The 15,322-nt window shown below is 39.1% G+C and overlaps 1 protein-coding gene across 11 annotated transcripts in view; it reads left to right on the top strand.

Annotated features, from left to right (window-relative positions):
* Window positions 1–15,322, top strand: part of ablim2 (actin binding LIM protein family, member 2) — an 84,813-nt gene that overhangs the window by 17,016 nt on the left and 52,475 nt on the right. The window contains exon 1 of one of the 11 annotated variants that reach the window (XM_055056635.1): window positions 4,950–5,167. The exons of the other annotated variants lie outside the window; for them this stretch is intronic. Within the exon in view, the coding sequence (XP_054912610.1) occupies window positions 5,152–5,167 (16 nt within the window). The 5' untranslated portion in view covers window positions 4,950–5,151. Of the gene's footprint in view, window positions 1–4,949; window positions 5,168–15,322 lie in introns of those variants that run through there. 11 annotated transcript variants of the gene reach the window in all.

The following is a 15,322-nucleotide window of genomic DNA, read 5'->3' as shown; positions in this document are numbered from 1 at the left end:
TCATGTCTGCATTTAGTTTCAGTATTTCTTCAATTTGGTTCTTTGTGTATCATGCATGAGTTTTGTTCACTCTCAAAGTAATATGCCAACTACATTCTACACTACAAAACATATTTAACAAGGTCACGCACTTGAGGATCAATCATAAGACCAGTCAGTAATGGTGACGGTCCACTCCTTCAGGACATGTGATTCAGTCTTGTCTGGCTCCCTGCCTAATGAGTTGGAGTGGGTAGTTTACTGTTATAGAGGTGGCCATTGTTCTGTTGGAGACTTGAACCTGGTCCAACGTCATCATTGTTACCCTAAGGTGACCCTGTACCAGCTGAATGAAGAATGAAGTCATTGTTTTCCCACTCTGTATACAGTATTGTCATGTTAGGATAAAACATGTAATTGCTCTCTTCAAGAGCAATTGAAGAGAACCTAATCATCTTCCATTTCTTCTTTAAAAGCAGAACTGTTATGGCCGTGTTTTTCTGTGGGCTTATTTTGAGTTTCTGTGTCTCTGAGTCTCCATGTTGTTCTGTCTCCCCCTTAATTATTCCCAGGTGTGTCTTGTTCCATGATTACCCTCTGTGTATTTAATCCCACCTGGTTCCTTTGCTCCTCGTTGGGTCCTTGTCGTTGTTTGTGTTCAGTCGTATGTGTTTCTGCAGTCCATTGGTATACCAGTTGCTACCGCCGTTGAGCTCTGGCTTCCGCTCAGTCGTGCTGCCTGGAGTTTTGTATTTTGTATTTTCTTCATTAAAACATCATTTCATTTCACATCAACCTGGGTCTACAGCATCTGCCTCACCACTTCACACCACACCATATGACTAAAACACTGGGTTCTTTTGTGCTAATACACAAAAGTTTCAATGGAATGTTGCTGGGATGCCTGACTTGCTTTTGTCTACTTCAAGTGTTGGTTGTTTTATAGATGTTGACTGAAGATAGTATGTCCATATTTCATCAAGAATGGCACATGCGTGTCATTTAAAGTGCAGTTTAGAGAAGTTTTTGACTTGCTTCCTGTCATGTTGGCTCCAAGTTTTTTAACCCACATGCAAGAACACAATCAGGTGAGGCATTTAAGAACAATAATAATTTATTGAGTCCGGGGAAAAAGGAAAGGGGAATGGGTTCTGGAACTGATGACCGGTTCGTCTGACTGCCAATGAGATGATACAGGTTAGTAAGAGGGTTTGAGAGAGTCTGAGAGGTTTGAGAGGGTTTGAGGATAAACAGATTAAGTCTTACTTGGAGGGTGTGAGTATGATAGCTGGCAGAGCGCTGGAGAAGATGGCTGGGTTGGAGGGCGGACAGGTAGTAAGTGGTCAGAGCGGGATCCGCCAAGGTCCAGGTCAAAGAACCTCCAGGTGGAGTCGGGCTCGGTCAGAAAATCCGGTGGTTTCTCGGAGAGGCGTCCGAAGCAACGGAGTAGCATAAGTTGCTCAGAATTCCGGGGCAGACGGCCCACTTGGGGAACAACTAGGAGACGGCGGGTTCACCTGACGTGAGAGAAACAGGAAGTTAGCTCAGAGTAGATCTCAGAAACGATCGTTACCGAGGTAAACAAAACACTCAGGCGGAGAGGAGTCGTTCCACCGCTCCTATATACACCCAGGCACATGAAGCCCCAGACAGCATCGCTCTTAGGATCATTGGGGCACTCAAACCCCTCCACCACGATAAGGTGGCAGCCCGAGGAGGAGCTAAACCGTTCAGTAATTTATAAACTAACAACAATATTTTAAAGTCTATTCTTTGAGCTACAGGGAGCCAGTGGAGGGACTTTAAAACTGCTGTTATGTCTCTATCTTCCTGGTTTTAGTGAGAACAGGAGCAGCAGCTTCTGGATCAGCTGCAGCTGGAGGATTGATTTGTTGGACAGGCCTGTGAAGACGCTGTTGCAATAATCAATGTGACTAAAGATAAACGCATGAATGAGTTTCTCTAGATCTGGCTGAGACATTACTCCTCTAATCTTGGATGATGATAGAAGGCCGACTTTGTAATCGTCTTTATTTGGTTCGCAAGGTTCAAGTCCGAGTCCATCACTACTCCCAGGTTTCAGGTCTGATCTCTAGGTTTTAGTTGTAATAACTGAAGCTGTGCATTGACTTTAGATCTGTAGCTCTAGTTCTATAGCTCTAGATCATTCCTCTTTAGGTCCAAAAATAATGACTTCAGTTTTGTTTTTGTTCAGCGGAGAAAGTTTTGGCACATCCACACATTTATCTGTTCTAAGCATTTATTCAGTGATTGGATGGGGTCAAAGGTCACCTGGTGACATCGTAATGTAGAGCTGTGTGTCATCTGCATAGTTATGGTATCTAATATCATTTTCTGTTATAACTTGAGCTAGTGGGAGAATATAAATATTGTATAAGAGGGGTCCTAGGATTGAACCTTGGGGTACCCCACATGTGACCTTTGACCTCTTTGATGAGAAGTTTCCAATTGACACAAGTAACAACCATATCTATTGAACTGCTAATTGTACATAAAGTAATATACTAATTTCTGATGATTGTCCCCAGCTATATTATTAGATCTCTCCCCTCCTGGCAACTTAATGCAAGCCTTCTTATTGACAACAACTTTGCTAAAAATGTAACTTCAAAATGAAGGAACTTTGTAGAAATAAATTACAATAAAGTATCTGATTCCATCTTATTGGAAGCAATAAAGACCATTTAGTGTGGTGATATCATTTTCTACACCTCTGTTCTTAAAAACGAAGGAGAAAAATGCCTGTTTTGAATTCAGCAGTGTTCCCACCAGTTTGGAAAGGAATTCCAAATTTCTAAATCACCATGCATAAAGCCTGCTTGCGCACAAAAATGTGTGGCGTCATATTTTACACACAAGTCGGCATGTACAAAAATTTACTGTGCGTCAAAGTTTGCGTAAATATACGCACACTTTCGCTGGCAAGAAAATGAGCAGCAGCCACGCAAACTTTTTCTGTGGAAAATGTCAAACTACATAATGTAAAAACTCATCTAAATAGCCTAAAATTTGACCTGATGGTCTTTTAATAGTTTTCATATTTATTGTATGAATGTAAATGTAATGAAGGTCTTCATTAATTCAATGAAAACACTTTAAATGTGTGGTGAAGGATAAAAGACAGATACGGATTGAAGTATTTTATTGTTTGAATTTTTATGCAGTGGCATCTCAGCTGGAACTGAGGGTGTCCTGTTAAAATGAAACAAACAAAAGAAAATGTGGTAACTGTTGAAATGCATTAAAAGGCGTATGTAGATTGTGGCTGACCTCGTTCTTACCCTGCAGGGTGTTCAGGCTAAAAGATTCCCCAGGAGCTTGAGCACTTCATAAAGGTTCCAGAAGAGACCAAATATAGAGGGGACCAAAGTACTATGCATTTTAGAAGTTTAATGATTGGATTTATATTTATAGAAGGGTACTTTTAGAAAAGAAATGACTGCTAAAAAATGAAGAGTGGGTGGTAATATTATGTTGAAGATTTACTTGTTTTGTTAAGTTTATTTGGTGGATATGTATTTTGTCCTACCCTGTTTCTTGGTGGGTTTGTTAATTGGTGCAGCCAGGGGCTATAAAAGCCTGCATGTTGGCCACATTGGGGTTAGTAGGTCTGGTTGCTGCTGAGATCCATGACCATTGTAAGCAGGAATGTCTGTTTGTTAAATGTTGGAGATTAAACACCTGGTTGGTCTGCACTATTTCTCTGCCTCAAGACTCTTCTTTAAACCTGCCGCTAAGGGCCATTCTTACAATGATATTATCCTAAGACAATAACATAACGCACACAAAATAAATAATATAAAAATAAATATATTTGAAAACCTCACTCGAATGTAAAGTAAATTTCTTCAGTTTTTGTCACACAAAGATGTAACACGTTGGACACGGAGTTGGATGAGCAGATTAACTCTAAACAGGTATTTTTACTGGGTTCTGTATGGGTGGCTACAGTGCAGACCAGCCGCTGCGCTCCATTTACCCCAAATTGGGATTTATAAAGGAAAGGTGCATACACATGGTTTTATACATTTGAATTTTTTTGTGCATGACACTTTTCTAAATTTGTCCATACATCAAGTTTTAGTGTGAAAGCTGTGAACTCTGTTATACATGAGGCCCCTGATGAGTATAGGGAAATACTGAAACTTAAATTTGAATTCAGGGGTGTTGGTTAGTACAGGTTAGTAACTTGCTTTGGAAATTATGACAAAAGAATTTTGAGTTTGGGGATAAGCCTGGGAAGCTGCTGGCACAACAACATAAAAATATCCAAACCACATGATGGGTTTGTATCATCAAATCTAAAACCAGAACTCTTTTAACCAACCCTGCTGACATAAAATTGAAGATTCAAAGTTATACTTCTGAGAATAATGTGACACAATCTAAACTGAATAAACTTGATAGGAACTGTCTTGAGTCTGAATTAACTCTTCAAGAGGTCAAAGTCACAATAAACTCTTTACTTTTCCTTTAATGTGATTAATGCGATGACCCAGTTCACAAACCTCTACAAAAGAAGAAGCCAGTTCGACTTGACCATGTCGGATAATGAACATATAGTCTAGAACCAGTAAGAGCCATAAAAAAGCACCAGCCTCATACTGTGATCTTATGAGAGACATTTAAATAAACAGCTTAGGCATTCCTACCTAACTTGTCATTTGCCATCGATATGTTCACTGACTATCTTTCAGTGGCACTTTTCAGAATGGCCAATATTTGATATTTGTCAATTCAAGTTGATGATTTTCCTTTTTTTTCTGGCATTCTTAATGGTTAGGTTATCAGTGAGCTGTCAAAGTTGAGTGCTGTGTGGACCAGGAAGACTGGGGCACACCCAGTCGGAGCTCATCAGGAGGAGGTGACATTCTCTTTGAGCTCTGCATGCTTCTATTTATAACAAATATTTGCCATAACTCAGAGAGGTGGGAGAGAGAGACAGTCACATGACCTCCAGCTCATTCCAGAGATAGTGGTGGACAGAAAGCTCAGTCTGTGCTTTTCATGACACCAGAGCTTTGCTGCATGCAGAGGATGTGTTCCAACACTGTCAGTGGACTCTGAAAAGATTTCTGGGATTTCACCTGTAATTCTTCTTCTTGAAATACAAAAACTGTTTTTAGAATTTGGAGCAGCTGCTGAGTGACAATGCCAGAAGAGAAAGGTAGAAATGACTTTCATTAACCTTCAAAGATCTACTCTCACAGGGAAAGAGGGTTAAAGGAAGACTTTTCTTTTTGCAAATAAGCAAAAAAAAAAAAGTCCTTAACCTTATAGTAATGTTGCTTTTGTTTTTGTTCTAAGACACAGTTTACACAGGAGCATCATTCTATACCTTAATGATTAAAGTTTGTGTGGAGCACTGACTCAAAACAGTTTGCCTTGAAATGCTGCTCAATGTGTTTGTGTGTTGCGTAATTCCAGCCTAAAGCTTAAAGTGCTTTCCATGTGGATGAGACAGTGGTAGAAACCTTAATGTCTTTGCTAGAATCTTATCCTGGTCCCTAACCTGCATCCCTAATTCTGGAATATTAAAGTACAAAGCTAAATGTTGCTCTACAGAAATAAGTACTCCACAAGTTATAATCTCACAGGAGAGTCTTGATTAGTGAGGTATAAAACTAAATGTTGGTTCTTGATGTTTGATTGTTGTTCAGTGTTGCTATTAATAAGTTTAAAACCAAAGGTTGTTCCCAATTGTTCTGGTTTGTTAAATAGATGCTATTTTCTACATTTGTTCTATATTTGTAGCTTGTTAGTTTCTTACATGTACAATATAGCTTTAGTTAGTTATAGTTTTTCCCTCATTAATTACTATTTTTCATTTATTTCAGTTAACAAAAATGCTTTCTGAATTTCAGTTTTTGTTATTTCATTGGTAATAATATATCTGTAACTGTATAACCTTATATAAACTGTCCAGGCCAGGTTATTATGTTATACATAAATGGTTTATAATTTTTCTGCACCAAAACATTAACCAAAGGAAGACAAAACTAAAACAAAACAATATTTAAATAATAATAACTAATAAAAACTAGCAAACACATTATATTAACATATAATAACATTGGTTTGCAGGAAAAATGTTTTCATTATTAGCTATGAGAATAAATCTGACTTGGTGACCATACTTACTTCCTTCTCTTATCCCCAATCATTTTGCTTGCACTGGTAACCTCGATTGTTTACTACCGTCTTCATAAAGGGACTTACGTTACTTTTGTATAGTGCAAAGTGTGTCTCTGTTCACCACAATGGCACAAAACCTGCTTGCTGGTGAGCACACACTCTATATTAACTGTAAGCATCTGATTTGATTTATTTCTTGTGTAGAATTGAAATACTTTTCTGCAATGAAAGTGAACACAACACTATGTGAGAAGTGGCTTGTGAGAAGATCCGAGGTGCCGACACAGAGACGCCCTGCACTATTTCAGACCAAACTGTAAACAGACCATCTACCCATCTGTTTACTACCAGCAAGGGCACTGCCTTGCTAAAGTGTTGACACCCTCTACTCCAACTATTAATGGCAACAGAGTGACAAGACATGAACAGTATTTAAAGTATTCAACCCTCTTTATATTTTTCACTTCTTGTTTAATCAATTAGCTAAAATCCAAAAAGTTGACATTATTGCTCATGTGTGTACACTCAGCATCCCATCGTCACAGAAAAAAACAAAAATGTAGACATTTTTGCAAATTTATTAAAAAGGAAAAAGTGAAACATCACATGGTCGTAAGTTTTCAGACCCTTTGCTGTGACACTCATCTTGAACTCATGCTGTTCAGTTCTTCTGATCCTCCTTGAGATGGCTTTACTCCTTCATTGGAGTCCAGCTGTTTAATTCATCTGAATGGACTTGATTAGGAAAAGCACACACCTGTCAATATAAGACCTCACAGCTCACAGCGCAGGAGAATGAGAATCAGGAGGTGGAAGAAACTACCCAAGGAGCTCAGAGACAGGACTGGATCAGACTGGATCAGGCCAAGGTCACTAAAGAATCTTTGCAGCCCTCAAGGTTCCTGAGGGCACAGTGGCCTCCATTATCCTTAATGGAAGAAGTTTGGGACGAGCAGAACTCTTCCTCAACCTGGCTGTCCAGCTAAACGGAGCAATCGTGGGAGAGCCTTGGTGAGCGAGATAAAGAAGAATCCAAAGATCACTGCTGAGCTCCAGAGATGCAGTAGGAAGATGGTCAACAATCACTCCAGCTCTCAGTCGGGGCTTCATGGCTCGACGGAAGCCAAGACATAGGAAGGCCTGCATAGAGTTTGCCAAAAAACTCATGAAAGACTCCCAGACTATGAGAAATAAGATTTTCTGGACTGATGAGACAAAGATAGAATTTTTTGGTGTTAATATATATATATTTTATATTTCTTTCTCCAAGGTTTTTGTTGGCTCTAGTGGACCTTATTTGAAAGTAGACTGACAGTACAGAGGGTAAGGAGAGAGGGGAAGACATCCAGCAAATGTCGCCGGGTTCAGGAGTCAAACCTGCGACGGCCACGTCGAGGACTAAGACCTCCAAATGTGGGCCGTGCTAAACCCCAATTCGGCGTTCATTTTAAGCAATATGTGTGGAGGAAACCAGGCACTGCTCATCACCTGCCCAATACAATCCCAACAGCTGCAGGACAGGATGATCTGTTACAGTTGAAGCAAAGATGAATGTGGCCAAATACAGAGATATCCTGGAAGAAAACCTCTTCCAGAGCTCAGGACCTCAAATGGGTCAAAGGTTCACTTTCCAACAAGATAATGACCCGAAGCACACAGCTAAAATAACAAAGGAGTGGCTTCGGAACATCTCTGAACATACTGGACTGGCCCAGACGGAGCCCTAACCTAAACCTAATTGAAATAATATGAATTTAGTAAATGCCTGCAATGAAACAAAGAGTGAAAAATTTAAAGGGGTCTGAATACTTTTGGTATCCACTCCAAGTTATTCAAACACTGAAAGAGGCAGAAAGCATCGTTATAACTGAAGGGTGGACATCTCAGGTACATTGAGCTAAAAAACAGTCACAGCACACCATCTATGGCTGCTGGGACATGTGCTGCAGAATACTCATAGTTGAAGCACTCTCCTGAGGTCTGAAATAAAAATAGGTAAAAAAACATAATTTTTTTTGAGTTTGTGGCAAAATGAAGACCTAAAAGAAATACCTTTATGAAACATAAATTAGATTTTTTAAGTTTTCTTTTAAGCAATTTAAAAATTTCATCTGACTTGTATTATAATTGATCACCTCAAGGAAGCGGCAGTGGCGTGTTGAAGGCGCTCTGCTCTCAGAGGACGTCATCCAAGTATGGTGTCTTGTGTTGTGAGCTGTGTTGTGAGCTTTAGGTATCATAAATCCCCTTATGTTTAGTTTTCACCTCATATGTCAACCTGTATCTACCTCCAATGATTTTGATGTGATCTCATGTGATCAGAGCATCTCTTTCTACATGTGTATATACAACACATGTAGACATTTTCTGCATTTTTTGTAATATTGTATTAAATATTATTCTAGGAAGTGACATAAGCATGAGTTTAGTGCAGTGTTGCCATGTCCTTCACAGCATCACCAACTAGTACTTCTGGTTCAGTTCATTGTGTTTTTCAGTGGGTGGGCTGTTACAGTTCTGAATGTTCAGGTTGAAGCTCTGAGTGTTAAGTTGATGAGTGAAAACAGCTGGCAACATAGAGTATCAAGGTGAAAATAACCCACTTAACAGTTAAAACGGAAGTATGATGTGTTCCTTCATAACACAAGACTTCCATGACTTACGATTGGTATATTGTTATGCAGCCAACAGTTTAGTAAATTGTTGGCTGCTTACATAACCTATCGAAACACAACAATGGAACATCTGCTACAATGGATGTGTTCTTACAACTTTTCAGAATTATGGGCGTCTTCCTTCTGATTTGTAGGTTTGCAGTTGTTGCACACTCTGTTCATCCAGAGAGTCAACAGTGCTTTAAACATCCCGGATCTTTCTGCTTTACTTCTCGTCTTTATGGTGCTTTTTCTTCTTGAACAAAAGTGCAACACCTGACGACATAAGTGATGACTTCAAAAGGTGGAGCAATGTGTTTCAAGTATTTGACATTTGAGTGTTGGACTATCAGTAAACATATGAGGGAATGTGACAGAGGCAATGAGATTACATCAAAGTCAATACTTGATGGAGGTTGACTTAAGTTCCTTTGTGTTTTTGGCTTGTTGGTACTGGGGGAACATTTGGTGACCAACAGCTTCTGCACCATGACTGTTTCAGCAACCCAAGCCAGAACACACTAAAACAATAACTGGATGTGAGCTCCTGGGTTTCCTTACACAGAACTTGTTTAACTGATTAAAATAAAAACCAGAACTTGACTGCATTGTTTGACACCAGGATCACTTGGAATGTTTGCAGTGATTTGGACTCTGTCTGTATGATTGAATGTTTTTGACTTTATTGTAATTTGCCTTGCTTGTTACTATATATTGTTATTATATTAGTTGAGAATTGGCACAGTTTATAGAAACTGACTTCAATTGATAAGTAGGTCAATCAATCTGACAGAATATTTGTTCTGTTGGTACCCACCTGGTACCTGTTATTGAGGGATAATTAATAGAGCCTCAATATAATGCTTGCTATGCATCATTGCTAAAGTTTAGATTTAATGACTCTGCAGTGTTAAAAAGACTTTATTTACTTTTCCACATGCATTTTTGAAAGATATAAATTGCCTGTTTATGAGAACCCTGAACCTTTCCACCTTACATTTACAGTGTCTTATAAAATTCTTGAATCAGATTTATTAATTTCCAGCCAGTTTAAGTGCATTTTTATTGTTCTGACATCTAACACAACAGAGAAAAACTATGTAGAATTTACATTTGCTTGCAAAGACTACAAGGTGACAAAGAAATAATAAATTTAACTTAATAATACATGTGGGCCAAAAACTAAAGTACAGACACAAAAACATTGAACTTTTTTGCTGAATTTCAAACTTGCACAAAGAATGATTAATCAAAGCAAACAAAGGGACTAATGTATTAGAAGTGTCAGAATATCTTAATGTTATCCTAATGTTAGCTTAAGAGTCAGGCCTTTTTTGCTTGCAAGTTTAATGATGAAGCCTGGGAAGTCATAGGTTCTAAGTACAATGAAAACTGATGAAAGATTTCAGATTAACATTTAAATCAGATGTTTATATTGCAACCTGCTTATCGTAAACATTCCTAGTGTTTTCCTTTCTGCATTGAATTATTGCGTCTGATTACTATGCGCACCTGGAAAATCTCTGAGCTTTGAGCCTGGACTGAAAAGTCAGTGTGTCAAAGCTGCTAGATAACAGCACCATAATAATGTCTTATAAAATGAATTTGACAACAACATACATTTTTATAAAATTGTACAAACAATTTTTTTTATAATCTGATGTTTTTATTATGATCCACTAATCAGTTTGTTCATTACTGTCCAAGTTTGGTTTAATATTTACTGTAAGAAGCAACATAAGCTCTGATTTTCATTTCATGTTGAAATTTCCTTCCTGTTGCTGGTTGTTTTGGCAAACTAAATCATATTTTTGACTTGATTAAAATTTTCAGCTTTTTATTTATGTGATTAAACGACATTGTGTGAAATGACTTGGGCATCAACTCAACTTGGGACTTGATGCAAGACATTGCTGGAGAAGCTTGAGACTTACTTGTAAGTTGCAATGACTTGATCCCACCTCTGCTGCTCACTGTCCCGTCTCCCTCAGAGGTGCTGAAGCCTCTTGGTCTGAGATTGTCCATCAAACAGCTGATAATGGTTTCCACAGAGCCTCTATTCATAAGACATGTGGTTTCACTGTGGGCTGAAACACACGACCTGCAAAATAGACAAATCTCTGCCACCATTTTACTTCAACTCTTTCATTCCTGCTAATCCTGACCTGCTATGTGTGGTAGCTAAAGACAGAGTTTCACTAGTGTGTTCATATCTCATAAAATGTCTCACATTTTACAACCATAAAGATATAGGTCTCTTACTAAATGCACAGTTTGGGCAATCAAAGAAGTCACAATTGTCTTGGATGAGCTGCAGTGATGCAAAAAGCAAAGCTCTTGACTTACTGCTCTGTCTTAGTGCAGAGCCTTCCCAAAGCTAAAAGCAACTTTTAGCTACTCTTAGTTATGTTGTATTATTCTTACAATTGTGGTTTTGAGGATAAGATCCTTTAAGGAGTCACATGAGAAATATTTTAGTATTACATTTTTCATTGAAATTTTGGAGCTCTACACTGTTCTGAAAGCATGTCGACTTCCTGTCCTGTAGTTTTCTGTAGTTTTTACTACAAAGAACTTGAAAAGTCTTTGAACACTTAACATAAAATGAAGCAAAAACATTATTTTTTGAAAATGTAAATAACATTGGTTAAGTTGGGCCAAATACTTTGAGAAGATTCATGTTGTCTTGTGTCTTCATAAAAGCCGATTAAGTTAAGTTGTTAAAAGCAAATTAACAGCTCAAACATGATGTCAAAAAAATAAAGCAATGTCACTTTGTTTATTGAGTATTATTATGCTGCATTATGGTGAAAGGCGTGTAGGGGAACCATTCAACAATGAATAAGACTGCTTTTGATGACAATAAATTAATAATGTCATATTATGCTATGAAATTTAGACAGCCTTTGCTTGTGCCATTTTTCCAGCCTAACTTTTAACATATTAATGGAGATAGAAAAGGTCAGTGTTCTGCATTGTTTGAAGAGATGGTAGTTTGGCATGGTTGATAAATCTGGAAAGGAAAGAGAACAGGTTGTTTAAACGTTTGCTTGAGGTATCTGATAGCAAAATGATATCCCAGAAATTAAGCCACAATGCACTGTTCTGACTAGATTCGCTTAATGCTAAAAGGTGCAACATGCAACAATGATTAAGCATCATTTCTGACAACAGTTATGTCAGAAAAATCAAAAGAATTCAACTACAACACCAGTTAAAATTTCTACGACGGTGTATTAGAGCCAGTGTTGATAGAAAAAAGTCAAAAAATTTGCTAGAAATAAAAAAAGTTCAGACTGTTTTTCTCACAACTTTTTATCTTTTGGAGCTCAGAAATTTCCCCATGTTTTCTTTTTTAACCCCAAAATTTTAGAGTTTTTTGTTATTTTTCTATCTCCAATGGCCCTAATATCCTGTCGTAAATTTTCACCAAATTTTCACCGGAAAGGCAAACATGCTCTCTCAACTGTCCAGTCCAAAAAAGTAAGTCTTTATCTCCTGAATCTTATCCAGGTGTATGTTGGTTATTTTTATCTTCACGGTCACATAAAACTTGCTCAGGCTTAAGACAGTGAAAGACCTCAAGTTAAAGTTTGGACATCCTAAAGTTCTGATCCTTGGTAATGTCATCGTCTTGATGCTCATCCACTAGAATGCTGCCAACCACCATGCAATGCCTGTGAGTTAAAGGAGCTATTTTTAGTAGGCTTACAAGTATGGCTTCCTGAAAAGGCATTTGACATATAGATATTTGAGCCTTGCACAGAGCGGTGGCCTGTGGTATAAATGTCATGATGAGATGCCCCCAAGCAGTTGTATGGTCATGTTATGTTTGAAAATACCTCTGAAAATACCAGATGTGTTGCCTACATTTCCAGGTAGTAAGCCTGTGTGGCCAGTGTGGTGCTTCAGAGGCTTCTGGTGGTGTTACTATACTGTATGTAATTCTGACATGCAGTACTGGATTACTCAGATGGCCGTGTGCCTTTTAGCCTGAACCACCAGCCCACTGGCTGAAAGATGATATGTATACTGGCAACAAACCATGAGATAAAATAGGTCTGATTAATGAATATAGAAATATTAATTGGGAAGAATAATTTAACCAATTCTTATGTAAACAGACATTGTAGTTTACCTTTATTCTTTACAAGTAAAAATATGGTGATGTAAATTCCATTAGGAAAAAGATAGAAGTATTATGATAGGTAATATGATATGAATATTACCTAAATATGAATTTAGGTTTTAAAAAATAACTTTTGTTGAACTTCAACCATCTGAATCAAATGTGTTGAAGAAAGGAAACTTATAAAACATGCATCAAGAAGACTATTGGAAGTAAAATACCGGTCAAAGAAGACCAAAGGTCCTCTGGGAAATGTCTCAGCAAATGCAAGACTGCATTTCCACCAATTCCCATTTTGAACTTGAGTGAAGGTATCTATTCAATGTAGATTTCAAAATCCAGCACAAAGCCATCTGGACTTGGAAGAACAAACACCATCAGTCCTGTTGGATTTAGCTTCCCAGATAAGAATGGAACAATACAGAACTATGTTGGTCTTGGCAGGTGGTGGCAACCTTGGAGAATTTCTATCAGGAGTTGGTTTGACTTTCCACAAAATAGTTTTTTTCATCTAGTTCATGAGCCAATTTCAATGAAGAACCAATCTTGTAAAACGATGACGTATCACTGAATCAACTACACTCAAAAAAATGAACTTTGGGGGTTATTACATTAACAAAAGAATATCATGTACTTTTAACACAATAACTGTGCTATTCTCTAGCTCTTTGTCCACAGGAAATGTGGACTCATGACATTTGAGTTTACTGACAAGAAAGGGAAAACTTTGAAGGCAAGGCTCTTCATTGTGCACAGAACATCCACTGATCCTAATTTTGTTCTCTTTTAGAACTAGAATGAATGACTGTACCATCAGTGAAGTACCATCAGAAAGTCTCATTGAGAATGTGAATGCAGCATTGAGAACGATCCCTACCAACACCATGACAGAAACCAATGAGCTGATCTACAACTCAGCATCAGTGATCCTTGAGATACTTGGCTATAAGAGCAACCATGAGACCCAATACCCACCATGGAAAAGACGGTTAGAGGCTAAAATCAAGGTAACAAGGAGGGAAGTGAGCCAACTGTCAGAGTCCACAAGGGTACAATGAAAAGACCAGTACCAGAAAGTACAGCCAGATGCCCATACCTGAAGCACTCGAGACTGCCAAACAGAGGCTCCAAGCCTTGGCCAGCCGCCTAAAGAGATACACAAGGGAGAATGAATCCAGAAGGATTAACCGGCTCTTCTCCACTCAACCAGCTAAGGTGTACTCTCAATGGCAGGGTAATAACAACAGAGAAGAACCACCAAGGCTGGAGACTGAACAATACTGGAAAGGCATATGGGAAAGGGAGGCGTCCCACAACAGCAATGCACAAGAAAGAGTCTCAGGTATGAAAAACTGGACAGCACCAGGGCCTGACATGATCCATGCCTACTGGCTGAAGAAACTCACTGCCCTCCATGAGCGACTGGCAGCCCAAATGAACCAGCTGCTACAAAGTGGGACTCACCCTGAATGGTTAACTGAAGGGCGGACAATCCTAATCCAGAAGGATCCATCAAAGGGTCCAGTCCCACCCAACTACCGACCAATAACCTGCCTCTCCACAACCTGGAAGCTCATGTCAGGCATCATAGCGGCCAAGTTAAGCAAACACATGGATAAACACATGAGCACGGCACAGAAGGGTATCGTGTAAATACCAGAGGAGCCAAACACCAACTCCTCGTAGACCGCACAGTTGCCCGAGACTGCAAAACCCGACACACCAACCTGTGCATGGCTTGGATTGATTACAAGAAAGCCTATGACTCAATGCCTCATACTTGAATGCCTAGAGATGTATAACATCAACAGGATTCTGAGAGCCTTCATTGCAAACTCGATGAGGCTGTGGAAAACCACCCTTGAAGCCAACTGCAAACCACTTGGACAAGTGTCCATCAAATGTGGCATATACCAAGGAGATGCTCTGTCCCCGCTACTGTTCTGCATAGGCCTGAACCCCCTCAGCCAAGTTATCAACAAGACTGGCTACGGATACCGACTCAAAAATGGGGCCAACATCAGTCACCTTCTCTACATGGATGACATCAAGCTGTACGCCAAGAGTGAGCGAGACATCGACTCACTGATCCACACCACCAGGATCTACAGCAAGGACACTGGAATGTTATTCGGACTAGAGAAGTGTGGTCGGCTGATCACAAAGAGGGCTAATGTGATCCGCACAGAAGGAGTCTCACTCCCAGAAGGAACAATAGCAGACATAGAGGACAGTTACAAGTATCTAGGTATACCACAAGCAAATGGCAACCTCGATGAGGCCACAAGGAAAGGAGCCACAGCTAAATACCTCCAACGAATAAGGCAAGTCCTGAGAAGCCAGCTCAATGGCAAGAACAAAATCCGTGCGATAAACAGCTATGCCTTGCCAGTAATCAGATACC

This window comes from Poeciliopsis prolifica, unplaced genomic scaffold (genome assembly GCF_027474105.1).
Source record: "Poeciliopsis prolifica strain line A6 unplaced genomic scaffold, Auburn_PproV2 SCAFFOLD045, whole genome shotgun sequence".
In the NCBI taxonomy this organism is placed as follows: domain Eukaryota; kingdom Metazoa; phylum Chordata; class Actinopteri; order Cyprinodontiformes; family Poeciliidae; genus Poeciliopsis; species Poeciliopsis prolifica.
Note: the sequence above shows the minus strand (reverse complement) of the source record. Positions and strands in the feature narration are given on the sequence as shown.